This window comes from Balaenoptera borealis (genome assembly GCF_965194805.1).
Source record: "Balaenoptera borealis genome assembly, chromosome: 12".
Taxonomy (NCBI): Eukaryota; Metazoa; Chordata; class Mammalia; order Artiodactyla; family Balaenopteridae; genus Balaenoptera; species Balaenoptera borealis.
The window spans coordinates 58,369,055-58,388,740 of NC_138869.1; the positions used below are offsets into that span (position 1 = coordinate 58,369,055).

Consider the following 19,686-nt stretch of genomic DNA (forward strand, 5'->3'; position numbering starts at 1 on the left):
GTGTGTTTAGCAGGAAGCCATGGGCTCAGGAAGATTTTAGACAGCTTTTCTGCTGATGGGTGGGGCTGTGTCCCCACCCTGTTGTTTGTTTGACCTGAGGCGGATGCCCAGGTCCCAGCATTGGAGCCTACAAGCTGTTGGGTGGGGCCAGGTCTTGGTGAGAAAATGGCGGCCTCCAGGAGGGCTCACGCCAATGAGTACTCACCAGAACTACCGCCACCAGTGTCTTTGTCCCTGCAGTGAGCCGGAGCCACACCCTACCTCCACAGAAGACCCTCTAATAACAGCAGGTAGGTCTGGCCCAGGCTCTTATGAGGTCACTGCTTTTTCCCCTGGGTCCTGGTGTGCACGAAACCTTGTGTGCACCCTCCAAGAGTGGAGTTTCTGTTTTCCCCAGTCCTGTGAAATTCCTGCAATCAAACCCCACTGGCCTTCAGAGCCAGATGCTTTGGGGGCTCCTGATGCCAGACCCCCAGGCTGGGGAGCCTGATGTGGTGCTCAGAACTTTCACTCGTGTGGGAGAACTTCTGCCATATAATTATTTTCTAGTTTGTGTGTTGCCCACCCGATGGGTATGGGATTTGATTTTATCACGATTGCATCCCTCCTACCGTCTTGTTGTGGCTTCTTCTTTGTCTTTGGGTGTAGTATATCTTTTTTGGTAGCTTCCAGCATTTTTTTATCGATGGTTGTTCAGCAGTTAGTTGTGATTTTGGTGTTATTGTGAGGGGGGTGAGCTCACATCCTTCTACTCTGCCATCTCCTGAGAGTCTCTGTACCCTCAGCACTTTGAGTAATGCCTTCCATGCAGTAGGTACTCAATAAATATTGGTTTAGTGAATGAAAGAATGAATAGATATATCTTCAGAGAAATAAGGATAAGGAAGTTATCTCAGACTTTAAGGCACTGAGGCTGTAACACACTACAGCATTTAATAGCCTTGGGATTCTTTTAACAGAGACTCACCCAGAGGTGAGAGGAAAGTCAACCACTGGAAATGTTCAGAAGTGAGGCCATCACTGAATGTTCCCCAAGTGTGTGACTGTCTTGCCAGATGCTTCCAGAAAGGCTTCGAGTCAAAGGCCACAATACACAGAGTAGCACTGACTACCCCCTTCTGTAAAATTAATAATGGTAGTCCTAGCTGCCATGGGCTATACATGCTCTCCATTGGTCAGGCCAACACTGTACTAGGAAGGTTAGGGCCTGTGGGCCAGAGCCAGACAACAGGGCTCTGATGCCTGTCTCCACAACTTTCCCACCTCCTAAAACCTCAGTTTTCCCATCTGTAAAATGGGGCTAGTAACAGCACACCCTTCAAAGAGTCCTTGGTAGATGGAATGAGTTGTTCCATGAAGCAATTGCTTATGTAACGGTAGTTGTCGTTTCTCGGTGGCCTTCTTCATCTGGACCAAACCTACTTCTACCAGAAAGTCTTTCCCTTTTGACGACTCTCTTCAATTATGACAACCCATCTCTTGAGCTCCTAGGTGGAATCTTGTGGTAAGGGAGCTGGACCAGCTGGCTTCCAAAGGGTGCTATTAATTACCACCTCTGCATTTTCTCACCTGAGAAGAGTGCGGCTTCTCCAGTGTTGTGTTGTCTCTTGTTTGTGTTTCCTCTGTCCTTCTTGCACAGAGAGGACACTTCTTAGGCTCATTGTTCCTTTGGAAAGCTGACCTAACCCTCCTTGCCTGACCCTACTGTTGAACTCCCTTTAGCCAATCTGGGCCCTCAGTCCCTTGTCCCCTGCCTCGCCTGTAAAAAAGTCTCCTTCAGTGTTCCAGGCCCAGTAAACAGTCCGAGACAACGCCCAGCACTAAGGCCTGTGATAAAGGCAGCGAGAAGCAGGCGAGGCCTGCTGGGCCTCCACGCCAAGAGTTGGGGCTCAGCCCTGAGAGCAGAACAGGGTCACTCGAGTCAGGAAAGCTGGGATTTCACCTTCTCCTCCTGCAAGACCGTCCTTTGATGCCTAGTCTCCTGCTTCATTCAGTTAGATGTCCTGCTACTCAGAATAAATGGGAGAGAATATCAGTGGATCTATACTGTGAAATAAAATATCAATCTATAACTCATCACACTGAGGTAAGCATTTTCCACATTTCCTTTTCTGAAATGAGACTGTCCACGAAAAATAGTAATTACATACGCTGTATTTCAAGTCACAGAAAGAAGTTTAAGCCTCAGGAAAGCCCTTTTATATCCTGCCCTCTCTCTGTATAAATTAAAGTGTAATATCAACTAGAGGGATATTGTCTATTTTATGTGTAAGGTAAGAAATGTGTCTGAATGTGCAAAGTTTTTAAAAGTAAAGGAGGAAAAAAAAAGTCTGTTTCATCAGTAGACAGCAAGCTTCTTCATGGAAATACTTGTCCTTCCATCTGTGTTTGTACAGCAGGTTAGAGGGAACACCCCTAACTTCCCTTAGAAGGTACTAACTTTAATGTACCCTCTAAGGGGCTCTTTAAATATAAAAGAAAAGTCTCTGTAATTAAGACTAGGCTGAAAATCTGCCTTCACGGTTTTTGAAGCACAGACACAAAAAAACAGAAAACAAAACAAAACAGAAAAAAACAGTACTTTTAAAAGAAGGCAAAAGAAAGGGTTTAATACATGAGTTCACGCACTTAATCAAGTGAAGGGCTGTCTGCTGGACGAAAGTGAGGATAGACAAAGAACTTTGACTTTTGCAGCCTGAGCGGAGATGGGAGGAACAGTACTGTGGGCTTAAGATCAAACAAAATGAAAACCGGGATGGCCTCTTTCCGGTTCCCTAAAGCTGTCTGTTCTTATCCTAAAGGTTATGAAAGGTTTTTTGAGGCTTGCTGAACAAATGGGACCCTGTTCCTTCCTTGGGAAAACTTATTTATACTGTATCCGTTTTTAGACCTTGTAAAAGCTGGTGAACTCGGTTCTTCCCCATTAGCCTGAATTCTTCCACACTCAGCAAATATCAACAGGAAAGGGCGTCAGTCATTGATAACCGTGGAAGCAGGGAGCTCACATCAGGCCTTAAGAAGCTGGCGGCACTGCCAGAGGGGAAGACACAGTCTTCCAGCTCACGTTTATAGAATGACGGGCTTGAAAGGATAAGAGAGATACCGAAGACGAGGTAAATTTATTGAGACGATGACAACAGCATCATTGTCTCTTCTGACACAACTCACACTGGTCTGGTCTGAGGATTCATTTTCGAGCTGTCAAAGCTTTCAAGCAGAAAATGATTCTCAGTGGCTGAAACTTGATTAAACAAATTTCACTGTGCAAGAAAAAACTGTTACTTTTGGAAGTGCTACGGGGGAAGATATCTCAGCCAGGAAACCAGAAAATAACAGGGTCAGCCAGACAGGAAGTGCCATCTCCATGCAGGGACCCAGGGAAACAGGTGATGGGACAGCAAGGCTCCCAGCAGGACCCATCCTAGAGAGTCAGCTAAGAAAGTTCTCAAAAGGAGGAATTATCAGAGCAGGAAATGGTGCCAACCAGATCCACCTGGAGCAAAATGCTAGGTAGTTTAGCCCAGTGACCAAAGCTGTTATAATCTAAGCAACAAAATAAATATTGATAATATTAAATACCCATAGAATAAGATAAATATCCACAACTTCATACTCATATAAATACATAGTAAAATGAACAAATAAAAGGGGTTGGTGAGAGAAAGGACAGATATCTCATAAGCAGAATATCTATGAATAAATGTAGAAGGGATAAGAAAAACAGAAAATCACCATTAGGCAAACATTACAGTAATAATTGTAGCTTGCAAGAGCTACTGATGGACCCTAGAATTAGCAAGTAAAATTATGGTAAAAAACAGGTTAGTCTCTGTACTAAACAGGTGTTTAGTAGAAACAGGTCAAAGTGCCTTCCCACAAGATTTGTATTAATTACAAATGGAAAAGGTAGTATCTTTACAGGGAGAAATGTGGAGACACCTTCACCACGTGATGAGATTGGACAGCACACTGGCATCTCCACCCGCATGTGACACCCTGAGTAGGGCTCAACATCATTTCTGTGGTATTCTTGCCTAAAAATGCACATTCTCAATCTAATCATGAGAAAACATCAGAGAAACCCAAAGTGAGAGACAGTCTATAAAATACCTGGTCTGAATTCTTCCCAAGTGTCAAGGTCACGAAAGAAACACAGACTGAGCAACCACCACACATCAAAGGAGACTGAGGTGGCCTGGTGGCTAAGGTAACGTGGAATCCTGGAGTGGATCCTGTTCCCCATTACTAGGGGCTTGGAAATACAAGTTAGTTCTATAGATTAATTAAAGACATGGTACCAATGTCAATGTCCAATCTTCCACAGCTGTGCTTGGTTTAGGTAAGGTGTTAGCACAAGGGGAAGCTGGGTGAAGAGCATATGGGAACTCCCTGTGCTACTCACGCAGTGATTCTGTGTGTCTAACATTATTACAAAACAAAGGGTTAAAATTGGAGTTAGCTTGGCTTGACTTAGCATCTAGCCAGGACCAGGTTGGGATATATCAATTTTCTAAGGTGAGACCTAAGACCCTGACGGAAACCACTGAGAGCAGGGTCAGAAAAGGATAAAGTGATGTAGACATCAGCCAATCCCATCTCCAAGAAGATCAGGGGACAATGCTCTCTAAAACGATGACAGCCCCCTGTACCCCTGAAGAATACTGCATTCATCAATAACCTCTCTTCACTAGATTTTTCAAAACCTAAACAAATATGTCAAACCATTTTGCTTGTTTTGTTCAACAAAGGAAAGTTATGTCCATAAAAGTAAATTTTGAGTCAAATCCAGTTCCTGGACCATATAATTCTGAAAAACCTTAAAATACAAAATGAAACAAAAGTCAGATACTTTTCTGAATCATGGTACCCATTTGATAGGCAGAAATAATTCTTATGAATATTACTAGTGTTCATCTCTTGCCAGATATGTAAATATCTGTGGCGTGATGGGTCAAGAGAAAAGTAATTATAAACTTCAGGAAAGGAGATAAAATGCTTTATGCTCCAAACCTGGCTTTCAGCTATAAAACCTAGGCTTTTTAGCACCATTCCAGATCGTTCTGGAATAGCTGTGTCCTACCAGATCTCAATGAGTGCTCTGTATCCCTGGAACCGTGTTGAAGCAAAGAGCGCGACATCACGCTCTAAGGCGCGTGAGGCACCACTGCACCGCGACGGTGTCCATGCCTACCTCCCACTGCGCTGCAGCGAGATGTCATTTCCCAGAGCACCAGGGCCATGGAGTAGACATCCGTCTGCTTGAAGGACTCGACATTCTCCAGATTCATCCTGGACTCTAGGACCTCTGGAGCCATGTATCTCGCCGTTCCCACCTAAAGCAAAAACAGACATTGAGGCCCATCACTGAATTCCAGCTGCATACCTATTTTCAAAATATAGCTGATGTTTGTCCCCTACACGGGTAGTTGACCTTTAAAAAGCACAATGCTTTTAAAAGTAACGAGACCTGCACAGAAAGGTACAGCTTATGTAATTATTTTTTAAAAAATAGGTGTTCTCTCCCTGAAAACCCTTTAATGAATATAAAGAAAAAAATGCCACAATAAGGAAATGCCAAACCCCAGAGCTGCTTTGTTTAGCCCCGTGACATATGTCATCGTATCACGTATACAGTAACATCCTTGCAGAGAACCTGAGTGACCACATCAGTGATATTTTTGATGCTGATTTTTGTTTTTGCAAATTAAATATTTTTTCACCCTTGTAACTCCAAGATTTGTGGTGAAATAATAATTACCATTAATTTTTTGTCACTTGAGAATTGTCTTAATCTTCTTTGTTTACCCCATTACACATTCTAGTGTGCCGAGCATGTCGTATAATTACATAAAATCTCTGCTAAATTGAATTGTATGAAAGTATTTCCATTAAGAGCCCAAACCTGGTCATTTTATAATTTTGATGGGCATGCTATGTAGTTTTATTTGAACGATGACTGGTAGTATGAAAACACTGCAATACATAGGAACATAGAAGAAATGCTTCTGGGGAAAAAAAATCACTTGAATGTTTGATAATGTAGCTTGTATAGATTGACTAAATAACAGTGAAGTCCTATCTTCCCAAGGATCCAGGGAACGTCAAGTGAGTTGATAATATCACCCCAAATAACGCTTCTTATTGGCATAAATTAGAAGAAATTTTTCTTTTTAATAGGTCATTGCATGACTTGTTACCCTGGCACAGTAATCTGTCCGTGTTTCAACATGTTTCTCTCTACACTTGGATGTGTGGCCATGGACCCGGAAAGCTGCCTGAGCAGTGACTAGATGCTTCAAAAGCACTCCCCTCAGCCTAGTTAGAGGAAACAACGGCACTCTCAACACTTCACTCTAATCCACAGCCAAGCTTCTGGCGTGTAAAACATAAAGAATGACGGTAATGTTAGTATCTGATAGCTCCTTAACCAAAAAGGTTTCAATTTTAATCTGTGAGATGCTTCAAAAGAGGAACTTTTCCTTCACCCAGTCTGTCACTCACTCTACAAATACTTATTGGTCACTTTCCCTGTTCAAGGCCTTGTGATGGATGTGACCAAATAGATGTGGATTTGGACTTCAAGGAGACTGCCTTCTAAAATGGTAAAAAAAAAAAAAAAAAAAACCAAAAAAACCAATATAAGGACCAAGATTACAGAGTAGCAAGGGCTGAGTACAACCCTAAGACAGGAAAAAGATAGAGATACAGTACTAGCAGTGTTTGAAGCAAAGGAAAATAATGTCCAAATGGAAGAGAAATGAGGACTGACTCAAGGAGAAATGCCTGTCCTAAGCTGGTAAGGATCTGGAGAACCAGGGAGAGAAATGAGGACTGACTCAAGGAGAAATGCCTGTCCTAAGCTGGTAAGGATCTGGAGAACCAGGGAGAGAAATGCTGCTGTTGGCAGAGGTACCCTGGCACGAGAGCGGGGTGCAGTCAGGATTAACTGGATTCCCTGGACCAGTGTCAGAGTGCAGGGCTGATGGAGATGAGAGGGAGGGGTGCCAGTAGCAAGGGGAGGGGCCCAAGGGGGCCGGGGCTGCCCTACCTGCCCACTGTTGGCCAGGTCATCCACAGACAGAGTGGGGTCCAGCCGCAGGGAGAGGCCGAAGTCACAGAGGCAGCAGGTGAGGTCTCCCTTGACCAGGATGTTGGAGCTCTTGAGGTCCCTGTGCACGATGGGCATCTTGGGTCGGCCGCACAGCGTGTGGTCGCTGTGCAGGTGCGCGATGCCACGGGCCAGCGAGCTGCCCAGCCTGCGCAGGTCCTCCCAGCTGATGACGTGGCGCGTCAGGTACTCCTGCAGGTTGCCCTTGGCGTGGAAGGCAGTGATCAGCCAGTACTGCTTGCCCAGCTCCGTCTTGCGCTCCTCAGCTGTCAGGAATTGCAGGATGTTCTCGTGCTTGAGGTTGATGTCCGAGAAGATGTCCTTCTCCGTCTTCCAGGAGGCATATTCTTCATAGGGGAAGATCTTGACGGCCACGGTCTCAAACTGCTCAGACGTGTTCTGCCTCAGCTTGGCCTTGTAGACCTCAGCGAAGCGCCCTTTGCCCACCAGGGTGTCCAGCTCAATGGGCAGCAACTCTGTGTTGTGATTGATGTTGTTGGCGCAGGTGGAGCTGATGTCGGAGCGGTCATCCTCCAGGATGATGGCCAGGTGCTCACTGAACTCCATCAGCTTGCGCGGCTTGCCCGAGTCCCAGGCCGGGCTCAGCTTCTGCTGCCGGTGGACGCGGTAGCAGTAGAAGGTGACGATGACAGCAATGGCGATGCCCAGCGGCGGCAGGAGGCTGACACCTGTCACTTGGAAGATGACCAACAGCAAGTCGGGGTTGTTGGTGGCGTATTCTGAGGTGGAAACAAAGGAGAGAAGGAGCTGGGTCAGCAGGTGTGCACTGGAAGGAAGTGGTCCACACCCCAAGCATCGTAGGTTTTACCTTCAGCATAGTTTTTGTGGACAACATATGGTGAGTTTTTATTACAGGCATGGATGCTATTGTGCACTTGTCCAGCCTTGCCTGCCTCTGGCCATCTAGTCAATATCTCCTACTCTTCCCTCAAAACTCATCTTAGAAATCAAAACTCAACATCAACCAATCAGAGAATTGTGCACGAGCTAATCACATACCCTGGGATGCCCCTCCCACGCCTGGTCTTTAAAAATGGTTTGCTGGCACTATGCACAATAGCCAGGACATAAAAACAACCTAAATGTCCATCGACAGAGGAATGGATAAAGAAGATGCGGTACATATATACAATGGACTATTACTCAGCCATAAAAAAGAATGAAATAATGCCATTTGCAGCAACATGGATGGCCCTAGAGATGATCATACTAAGTGAAGTAAATCAGAAAGATAAAGACAAAAACCATATGATATCATTTATATGTGGAATCTAAAATATGGCACAAATGAACCTATCGATAAAACAGAAACAGACTCACAGACACAGAGAACAGGATTGTGGTTGCCAAGGGGTAGGGAAGGTGGGAGAGGGATGGATTGGGAGTTTGGGGTTGGCAGATGCAAACCATTACCTATAAAATAGATAAACAACAAGTTCCTACTGTATAGCACAGGGAACTACATTCAATCTCCTGGGATAAACCATAATGGAAAAGAATATTAAAAGAAAAGGCTGTACCAATATGTATAACTGAATCACTTTGCTGGACAGCAGAAATTAGCACAACATTGTAAATCAACTATACTTCAATTTAAAAAATGCTTTGCTGAAACCCTTCGGGAGATTCGGGGTTTTTGGGGGGGGCGGTGGTGGGCATGAGCTACCTGTTCTCCTTGCTTGGCCCTGCAATAAATCTTTCTCTGCTAAAAACAAACAAACAAACAAACAAAAAAAACAACAACCCACAAAAAAACCCCACAAAACTCAGCTTAAACGTCACTCCCTAAAGGAAATTTAGGAAAACATTCTATTTTATATATTCCCATAGCATGCCACATTTTTCCTGTGCAACAAGTGAGCACAATTTGAGTTAAATAACTATGACTCCATTTATTGGTTTCATATCTGCCTTTCCCTACTTTCCCCACCCCAGCAGACTGAGCGCTCCATGCTGCCAGGGACCATGCCTTTCTTCTCCATGACTGTAACCAGCACTTAGCACACATGAGGGCCTTATTAAGTGTTGAATAAATGGATGAAGCATTTACTGAGCGTTCACTAAGCTCCAAGCATTGCAGGAGGTTTTGGGAATATAGAAAATGACAACTCCTGCCTCCAAAGTGCTCATGTATATGGTATCTGGTGAAAACAAAGAGACAGCCACAGTCCTGCCGCAGTCTGTGCTCTTTTGTAAACTCTAACTTGTCCTGTTCTGCTCAACACCCAGGCTACCACGAAACATCAGCTCTGGGCCTACTGGTCTCTTTGGAAGTCAGTTACCTTATATCCCCCTAATGTTTCTCTTTTCAGTGTCATGTGATTTATAGCTTCATAGAACAGGGATATTTAGTAGCAATAATGGAAACATTAGTGAGAGAAGTTATAGAAGGAAGTGCAGGCCAGTTTCCTGACTGGGACCACTGAGGCAGGCTCTGTGGGGGATGGAGAAGAGCCCTTATCACCAGCTAAGTAACTACAATGTCTTGTTCCTCAAACTTTGATTCATGAGCTGGCCTTGGTTGGCTCTGGTTAAATAGTTTTCTTCTTGGGAAGAAGAACGTGGATGGAGATGCTCAGTGGGCAAGAGTCAGGAAAACATAGTTATAGTTCAGGGAGAGCTTTGTGCTAGCCTGTCTCCACTGGGAACGGATGCCAGAATTCTATTACTTTATCAGCCATTCATTTTCTCTCAAAGGTGCCCACTAAGGAGCAGTCCTCATGCTCAGAAGCTAGATTCATTCATTAAACACAGCACTACTGAGGTCCTACTAGGGGATGGGACAGCCCTCAAAGCGGGGATGACCCAGCAGAGAAGTTAGGATGTGTCTACACCTGCCTGGCAACATCCAGCAGTCTGGGATGGAAGCTAATGCGTGCCCCCATCTATGCTGGAGTGTGGGAAAGACAGAGAGACAGGGATGGCACAGTGGTAAGGACTGTGTGCTGGCCAGTGAAGGATGGGAAGCAGTCAGTGATGGCAGAAGGAATGTTATGTGAAGAAGTAAGAATACAGGATCTACCTGAGGAAGAGCAGGAGTCCCAAACTGACAACTGTGCACAAAGGAAGAGAGAGGAAAGTTTGGGTAGGTGGTTTGGGACCAGACATCACGTCCAAGGATGGATTCATAATTATATAATTGGCAGTATTCACCCACTGGCGGTGTATTTTAAAAAGTGATGAGAATACAGTCCAGGTGGAACAGAGATAATCTCTCAAAGGGAATCCATTACCTAAATGGTATTTGATGCCTTCACTTAATGAAGCACAGAGAGAAATGAAACTAAGACGATGTCAAGTGGCCCTATGATTAACTACCTATTCTTAAGGGAAGTTCTAAGTGGAAATGCCAACTTCCACTGACTATTCTAGATGAAAGCCTTAGGTCTTACATCTATGTGATGCCACTAAAAACATGAAAAGTACCCCCAAACATCAGAATTCCAGCAACCAAAAGAAAAAAAAAAAATCACTATTTTGGAGGAAGATACATGAATGTATTAAAACGAATAGGCAAATTCAACAAGGTAGCAGGATACAAGATTAACATACAGAAACTGTTTGCATTTCTTTACACTAACAATGAAATATCAGAAGGTGAATGTAAATAAACTATCCCTTTTAAAAGCACATCAAAAAAAAAAAAAAAATAACAACTTAGCGATAAACTTCACCAAGGAGGTGAAAGACTTAATATGCTGAGAACTACAAAACATTAATAAAAGAAATTAAAGATGATTCAAAGAAATGGAAGATATCCCATGCTCTTGGATTGGAAGAATTAATACTATTAAAATGGCAATACTACCCAAAGCAATCTACAGATTTAATGTGATCCCCATCAAATTACCCCTGACATTTTCACAGAACTAGAACAAAAAATCCTAAAATTTATATGGAACCATAAAAGACCCTGCCAAAGCAAACCTGAGGAAAACAAAGCAGGAGGCATAACCTTCCCAGACTTCAGGCAATACTACAAAGCTACAGTAATCAAAACAGCATGGTATTGGCACAAAAAGAGACATACAGATTAATGGAACAGAATAGAGTGCCCAGAAAAAAACTCACACACTTACAGTCAATTAATCTTCAACAAAGGAGGCAAGAATATAAAATGGGAAAAAGATAGTCTCTTCAGCAAGTGGTGCTGAGAATGTTAGGCAGCTGCAAGTAAATCAATGAAGTTAGAACACACCCTCACACCATACACAAAAATAAACTCAAAATGGCTTAAAGACTGAAATATAAGACATGACACCATAAACTCCTAGAAGAGATCATAGGCAAAAAATTCTTTGACATAAATTGTACCAATGTTTTCTTAGGTCAGTCTCCCAAGGCAATAGAAATAAAAACAAAAGTAAACAAATGGGACCTAATCAAACTTACAAGCTTTTGCACAGCAAAGGAAACCATAAACAAAACAAAAAGAAAACCTACAGAATGGGAGAAAATATCTGCAAAGATGTGACTGACAAGGGCTTAATTTCCAAAATATACAAACAGCTCATACAACTCAACAACAACAAAAACAACCCAATCAAAAAATGGGCACAAGACCTAAATAGACATTTCTCCAAAGAAGACATACAGATGGCCAAGTGGCACATGAAAAGATGCTCAACACTGCTAATTTTTAGAGAAATGCAAATTAAAACTACAGTGAGGTACCACCTCGTAGCAGTCAGAAGGCCCATCGTTAAAAAGTCTACAATTAACAAATGCTGGAGAGGGTGCAGAAAAAAGGGAACCCTGTTACACTGTTGGTGGGAATGTAAATTGGTGCAGCCACTATGGAAAACAGTATGGAGATTCCTCAAAAAACTGAAACTAGAGTCACCGTATGATGCAGCAATCCCACTCCTGGGCATATACTCTAACAAAACTATAATTCAAAAAGATACATGCACCCCTATGTACATAGCAGCACTATTTACAACAGCCAAGACATGGAAACAACCTAAATGTCCATCAACAGATGAATGGATAAAGAAGATGTGGTGTGTGTGTGTGTGTGTGTATACACACACACACACACACAATGGAATATTAGCCATCAAAAAGAATAATGCCATTTTTCAGCAACATGGATGGACCTAGCGATTATCACACTAAATGAAGTAAGTCAAACAGAGAAAGACAAATACCATATGATATCACTTATATGTGGAATCTAAAATACGATACAAATCAACATATCTACGAAACAAAAACAGACTCACAGATATAGACAACAGACTTGCCAAGGGGGAGTGGGGTAGGGGCAGGAAGGAATGGGAGTTTGGGATTAGCAGAGGCAAACTATTATATATGGATGGATAAACAACAAGGTCCTACTATATAGCACAAGGAACTATATTCAGTAACCTGTGTCAAACCATAATGGAAAAGAATATGAAAAAAGAATATATACGTATGTGTAACTGAGTCACTTTGCTGTACAGAAGAAATTAGCACAACATTGTAAATCAACTATACTTCAATAAAATTTTAAAGAATAGGAAGAAGGAAACAATTTGGTGATTGACTCTTGAAAACCTAAGTTCTTACACTGTCAGGCTTGAGTGGGACCCAGGGAAGGTGGGACTAGAGGCTTCAGTGTGGTGGGACAAAGCGATTACAAGAAAGATTGGAACTACAAATGAAACAGAAGATCTTGTGCAGAAGTATGGATGGTCTCTCTTGTCCAGCAAAGAATGAACCTGGAGATCAAGACTGGGGGGACAGATGAAATGATACTGAGATGCAGCAGAAAATAAGGTTCCCCTCCTATAACTCCACCTCTACTATCTGAACTATCCAATGGGCGTGTCTTCTCCAGGTGGCCACTTGTCTTTAACAACATAGAATGTCTTATAAATAAATGGGTTTGATTCTCTGATTGCTTGTTCCTCCCATGAAAAAGTAAGCTCTACAAGGGTAAAGCCACACATATTGGTCACCACTCTCTACCCAGCAGCTGACTCAGGGCGGGGCACTTAGGTACTCAGCAAATGTTTCCCGTAGAAGCTGAATGAATAATTACTTTTGTGGGACAATATCCCTCCCATTCTTGGATAAAGAAGATGTGGTACATATATACAATGATGGAATACTACTCAGCCATAAAAAGAACGAAATAATGCCATTTGCAGAAACATGGATGGACCTAGAGATTATCATACTAAGTAAGTTAGAAAGAGAAAGACAAATACCATGTGATATCACTTACATGTGGTACCTAAAATATGACACAAATGAACCTATCTATGAAACAGAAACAGAATCACGGACATAGAGAACATTGCCAAGGGGGAGGGGGGTGGAGGAGGGATGGAGTGGGAGGCTGGGGTTAACAGATGTAAGCTTTTATATACAGAATGGATAAACAACAGGGTCTCTATAGCACAGAGAACTATATTCAATATCCTGTGATAAACCATAATGGAAAAGAATATGAAAAAAAAGAATGTATATATATATATATATGTATAACTGAATCACTTTTCTGTATAGCAGAAATTAACACAACATTGTAAATCAACTATACTTCAATTAAAAAAAAAAATCCCTCCCATTCTTTATGCCCTACAGCAGGGGTTGGCAAACTATGGCCCCGGGGCTTACAGGCTGCTCTTGTACAGCCTCAAGAGCTGTGAATTTTTCATTTTTAAAGGGTTGTTTAAATACAAAAAGAAACGAAGTAGTTCATACAACAGAGATCATATCTGGCCCAGAAAGCCTAAAATATTTACTACCTGGCCCTTTACAGAAAAAGTTTACTAGCCCCTCTTCTATTGGTGTTATTTTAACAACCTGCAATGCATTGGCAGAATTTGGAGAGACTTCATTCTGGTCCAATGTGAATATTCTTTTACGTATGAGAAAACAACACAACGAAAAAATTTTAAATATTAACTGCATAATTACTTAGCTATGTCTCCAATTCATTAAAGGGTGTAAAACATCCAAATGAACTGTTCATGTATCACTGATAATTTTATTTTCTAATTCCTGTCCATATATGTAAAAGGGTCTTCCTTGCTGATTTCTAGTCTTCTTCAGGCTAAGGGAAACACAAAAACAGAAATCTCCTTTAATTTATTAATTGAAGAAGACTCTAGAAATCCCCCTTTCAAGGTCAGAAACCAAAGTGTTACTTTCCCCTCAAATTTCCTTTGATTTCTTTTTGAAAACCTACAGGTAAAAATGTGGTGGGGAAGGAATTATCTATTAACAACTGTCAAACTTGAAACTTCAAAGAGGTGGTGAAAAACCCGAACAATAGCAAATCAGGCTGAAAGGAAGCTTTGGGATGTGGCTTTATCTAAACAGAAGCCACCCACACCCTCTCAGAGTTAACCCTTGAGCTGCTCCTAGAAAAACCAACAGCTATAGCTATAGTAGGTACAAGCTAGCTTCTCCTTTACTCAGAGACCAGCAGGAAATATTTCTTTTTGCCAGCCCCCAGTTACACAGAAACTCGTAATTATCGAATACAAATTATGTACTTCTCTGTGTGCCAATAGTTTTATATGACATTTATATTTAATTGAAAGAAAAACCCTATGAGGTAGATACTGCTATTATTATAAACCCAATTTTTCAGATAGGGAAGCTAAGGGTCAGACAGTTTAAATAATTTCTCAAGCTCTGTTTGATTAGAGACCCCTGCTCTTAACCCCATGCCATACTGTCTCTAAACTTCACATCAGTGGGAGCTGATTAAGAATGACTTTATACAAGCTCTCAATTTGATAAAGTGGTTTTCTTCACTGGGGGCTGGACTAAGTGATTTCACGGCCGTCCACTAAGGTTTAACTCTGAACTATGGGCAGTTCTCAGACAACGTGTCGGGTGTGCAGACTGTTCCCCTTGGCTCTTAACTAAGAACCAGAGTAGACTAGTGTTCTTGCAAATATGCATCTTTTCCCTGCCTGGGAAGTAAAAGTCTTACACAAGGAAGAACCCTAAAATCTTTCGTAGGACCTAGAATGTAGGGCACTCAAGATATGGAACCCTCCATGAATTGTTTCTTGGGCACACAGGTAACCAGTGCTCAAAAGGTGATGTTCACATGACACTCCCTTGTTATGTAACACTGAGCCACACAGAGTTCTGGGGGGCATTACAAACGAGGAGAACTTTTCCAGAGTTCATACACACGCGGCTCTCCACTGTTAACAGCAGACTTAGCCTGGGCTCCAGAGATAGACTTCTGGGAGTCTGTAAATTTAAACGGGCAAAATGACATCTTTTTATTTTCTCTAACCTTTAACTAAAATTTCACATTTCCCAGCATTAGCCACACCTGTGACTTTGTCACCAAGAGAAACCACAGATATTTTCATGCCGCTTTACGTGTGTTGCAGAGGCCTCGGTGAATCCTTTATATTCATCACTTAGCCATTTCAATTTGTTCGATCTGATGCTAGATCTTGTTATTTAAACCATTACTATAGAAGTAAATATTACTACATCACAAATTTATTTTATAAAATATTTGATAATTGTATTACACTATGTTTGATCTTCTTTGAACTCCTGTGTATTCTATTTTATGCATTTGAAGACATCACTGTGAAGAGATCCACAGGCTTCGCCAGACGTCCCAGAAGTCCAGGGCACACACATAAAACCAGAGAGCCCTGGGCAGAGTGAAGGCATCACGCCCTAGCCTCTCTGCCAGGATTTCCTAGAGCAGAGATTTCCAGACTCATCTGTTTCTCTGGGAAGTTAGTAAGGAAGGAAACGGGTGCCAATGACGGACCCTCCTGGGGTGATATGTTGTGTGCCCCACGGACAAGGGCGGATTCTGTCATGTGTGAGGGGAGCTCTGCAGTGGAAAAGGACGGGAAATTCTCTGAACTCTCTTAAGGACAACAGAGATAACTCCCCTATCATGGGCTTTATCGAACTGGGCACAGATCATTCACTTTATCAGCAGCATCTCACTTTATTTCTTCAACAGCCAAGTCAGGTTCTGTTCACTGCCCTGGTTTATAGAGGAAACTACTGAGGAAGGGAGGGAGGGATGAAGGGAGGCAGGGAGGGAAGGAGAGGGGTGAGGAGGGAGGGAGAGAGGGAGGGAGGGAGGGAGGAAGGGAAAGGGAGAGAGAGAGAAAGGCAAAGTGGGGGGGGGAATGAGAGGCAGAAGGGGGAGTGAGAGAGAGAGAGAGGGAGGGAAGGGAAGGAAAGAAAGAGGGGAAAAAAGAAAGAAAGAAACTGAGAAGAGCCTGTTTCCCGCAGGTCTGAGTGGCTCCAGAGCCCTTGTTCTTTCCACGCCACCAAGATGTCTCCCTAGCAATGAACCAAAGGCCCGTTTAATAATTCCAAAATTTTCCAACCAAATGTGTCCCACATAGAGGAGCCAAACTGACTTGCAAATAAGGAGCCATTTGCAAATGTCAGAATCTTGATAAATAAACAGTTTTTAAGGACAAATGTCAAAGATAAATGTTAGTACGCCATTAAAAAAAAACAAAACACAAACTGGCAGAAAACCTCAAGGGGAAATTCCTTGGTATAGGTTCCTCCAGAGTGACTTAAAAGTAAATAAGTTGCCTAATCACACACACACAGGCGTGCACACACAGGTGCGCACACAACATGCAACACAATGGAAACATGTAGCTCCCAGGCTCTTTCAAGTCCTCTGTGAGGCCCAAATCCAACACTGATTCCTAAAAGGAACTTAAAACTGAGTCTCTATAATTCTTTTTCTTTTTTAAAAAATCACATAGTAAAAAGGACATTAAATTAAGGCCAAGAGTAAAAATGCCTATGTGGGTTGGTTAATGCATCTTGATAAAAACCAAATTAACAGAGCTGAATTTCACAGATGGGCTCCTACTTTAATATTTGAATTAGTTCTGCAATTCCTCCACTCAATGAAGAGTTTGGGCAAAAATTTACCAAGATGATAGTAATTTATCCAAGACACAGAAATGGATACAGATGCTCGTTTTCTGTACACCTCAGTGCGTTAGTGAACACTGCAAGACAACCACAGAGATGCTTGAAGTTGGCAGTGACACACTAACCACAGAGATTTTCACACGCCAACATGTTCATCTAAAGCAACAGGATATATATGCAACCGGCTGAGATCCAAAGAAGGAAACTGTGCTCAAGAGAGATACGCTGGTGGGAAAGGAGAATTTCCTGTCTCAACTCATTAATTAAGTCAAGTTAATTGTAATATTTAAAAGCACAGCATTCATTTATTGAGAACCTACTAAATGCCAAACACTGGGTTTCACGTGGATTATTTTGAACCCCTGCAGCCACACTGCTAGATCTGAATCAGTTCCCATTTCCTAGACGTGCCGATGGAAGCCTGTGTGTACAGTGAGCTGCGGTCCTTGCAGAGCAGGCTGCTGTGCCAGTTAGTGGCGAGCTGGAGGGGCAGTGTCATTCAAGAGGGATGCTGACAGCCGCTCCCCGGATCTCTGGCCAACAGAGGCTTCAATACGAGCATTTAGAAAAAGGACAAGATTACACAACCAAAGAAAAGAGAAGGAAAGAGAGAGTAAAGATAAAAGTTGAAATCAGTGGAATAGAAAACAAAGTTACAAGAGGGAGAATCAACAACACCCTGAATGGGTTGTATCATGATCAACACAACCCGTAAACCTCGGTGAGACTGATAAACATAGCCAAGGGCAAAGGCCCGGAGGAGACAGAATCACGGGCACAGCCAAGACTCAAGGGATCTGAAAAACTTTTCCAGTAAGTTTGAAAACTTAAAACAATATTGGTCAAAGTCCTAAAAGTTTATATGTGTAACTTACTAAAACTGACCCAAGAAAAACCTGAATAATCTTACAAACATTAAAGAAATTGAGTAGTTAAAAATCTTCCACAGTATAACCCTAATTTTTTTATCTTTAAGCCTTTTACTGTCAAATTTCTTAGTATCAATGACTGAATACACATCAGAATTTGATTTTTGTGGAATTGCCAACCCCCTAAAAAAACTTCCTACAATAAAAATGCCAGTGGAAATCTTAGAAAAATGTTTAATCGTAGTCTAAACAAGTGGGAACCATCAGATAAATCCAGAATGTGCCTCTATAAAATCAATGGCCCACCTGTTTCCAGTCAGAGTCACAAAAAACAAGAAACACACTGAAGAGGCAAAATAACCAAATGCCACGTGTGGTCCTTGACTGGAAGAGCAGCAACCCCACTGCTTTGGGGAAATTTGAACGTGGACCGTAATACACCCACACACCCACCCCCAGTGCCTCCCCACACACATAGAAATGAGGAGGTGGTAAAATGTTAACAAATGGTAAATAGAGAGAAAGGGAAAGGGTATACAGGGGCTCATTGTTCCATTCTTTCAAGTTTTCAGAAAGTTTAATTTTTTTCCAGTAAAAATTGGGGGAAAAAGTATCCGAAAACATTTGAGCAACAGTGTTCCCCTCGAAGCCCCAGACACACACCTGTCCTAGATGAAGCTGAGAGCCACCGAACTCTCAAGAAGTAGGTTATTTCAGTGTCACACAAACTCAGTGAATAGGAAAAGCGTTCTCTGAAAATAGTACAACCAAAAGCAGACAAAAAGAATGTAAGAAAATTACAGAACAATCTCACTCGTGTACCATGATTTAAAAAAACGAATTCTCAATAAAAATGGCAGCAACCCAAATCCAGTTGAGGGTATAAAATAAAAAGTATTATTTTAAATTAAAAACAAATATGCAAAGAAAACAACTCCTATCGCTGACCACATTAATAATTTAAATGAGAAAAAAACTGTATGATCAATTCAGTAGATATAGAGAAAGTATATGACAAAGCTAAAGGCCTCCGTAAGGAATATATATACCAACAATCCTCAGCAAACCTTATTGTAATGGGGACATTTTAAATGCATTCCTTTGAAAAACAGTTCAGGCACTGAGGCCAACTGTAGCTATTTCTAGTCAACATGAATTACAGATCCCAACCAACCAGCACAGTAAGGCAAAAGGGAGGCCGTACCAGGTAAAAAAGGTCTATACATCGACAGCCTCATCTCGCCTGGTCCTTTACACCTGGGCAGTGTTTCTTAGTCTCCAGATGTCACTGTGCTCGCTCATCTACTGTACACACAGATCCACTGACAGGTGGCCGCTTTTCTGATGAGATAATTTATATTTAAAGGATGATTTGATATCGGGAAGACAGGAAGTTCACAATATTAAAAGCACTCTTACATTCAGTCCCAAAACCCTATATTTCCAAAGAGACTAACACAAAGTACATTTTTTTAAATAAATAAATTTATTTATTTTTGGCTGCGTTGGGTCTTTGTTGCTGCATGCAGGCTTTCTCTAGTTGCGGCGAGCGGGGGCTACTCTTCACTGTGGTGCACGGGCTTCTCATTGCAGTGGCTTCTCTTGTTGCGGAACACGGGCTCTAGGCATGTGGGCTTCAGTGGCTGAGGCATGTGGGTTTCAGTAGCTGTGGCACGCAGGCTCAGTAGTTGTGTCTCGTGGGCTCTAGAGTGCAGGTTTAGTAGTTATGGCGCACGGGCTTAGTTGCTCCGCACCATGTGGAATCTTCCCAGACCAGAGATCGAACCT

General features: G+C 42.2%; 1 protein-coding gene and 1 long non-coding RNA gene across 7 annotated transcripts in view; one reads left to right on the plus strand and one right to left on the minus strand.

The window, feature by feature from the left end:
* TGFBR2 (transforming growth factor beta receptor 2) overlaps positions 1-19,686 on the minus strand; it is a 94,763-nt gene that overhangs the window by 16,820 nt on the left and 58,257 nt on the right. The window contains exons 4-5 of the mRNA XM_082348608.1: positions 7,049-7,848; positions 5,192-5,333 (exon numbers count right to left, since the gene is read on the minus strand). Of these exons, the coding sequence (XP_082204734.1) occupies positions 5,192-5,333; positions 7,049-7,848 (942 nt within the window). The remainder of the gene's footprint in view (positions 1-5,191; positions 5,334-7,048; positions 7,849-19,686) is intronic.
* The window catches only part of LOC309608533, an 87,804-nt gene that overhangs the window by 10,434 nt on the left and 57,684 nt on the right, over positions 1-19,686 (plus strand). For 2 of the 6 annotated variants that reach the window (XR_014232936.1, XR_014232937.1), the window contains one exon: positions 1,781-5,185. The exons of 3 other annotated variants lie outside the window; for them this stretch is intronic. This is a non-coding gene — a long non-coding RNA (uncharacterized lncRNA). Of the gene's footprint in view, positions 1-1,780; positions 5,186-6,177; positions 6,820-19,686 lie in introns of those variants that run through there. One more of the 6 variants, XR_014232935.1, reaches the window with a different exon arrangement.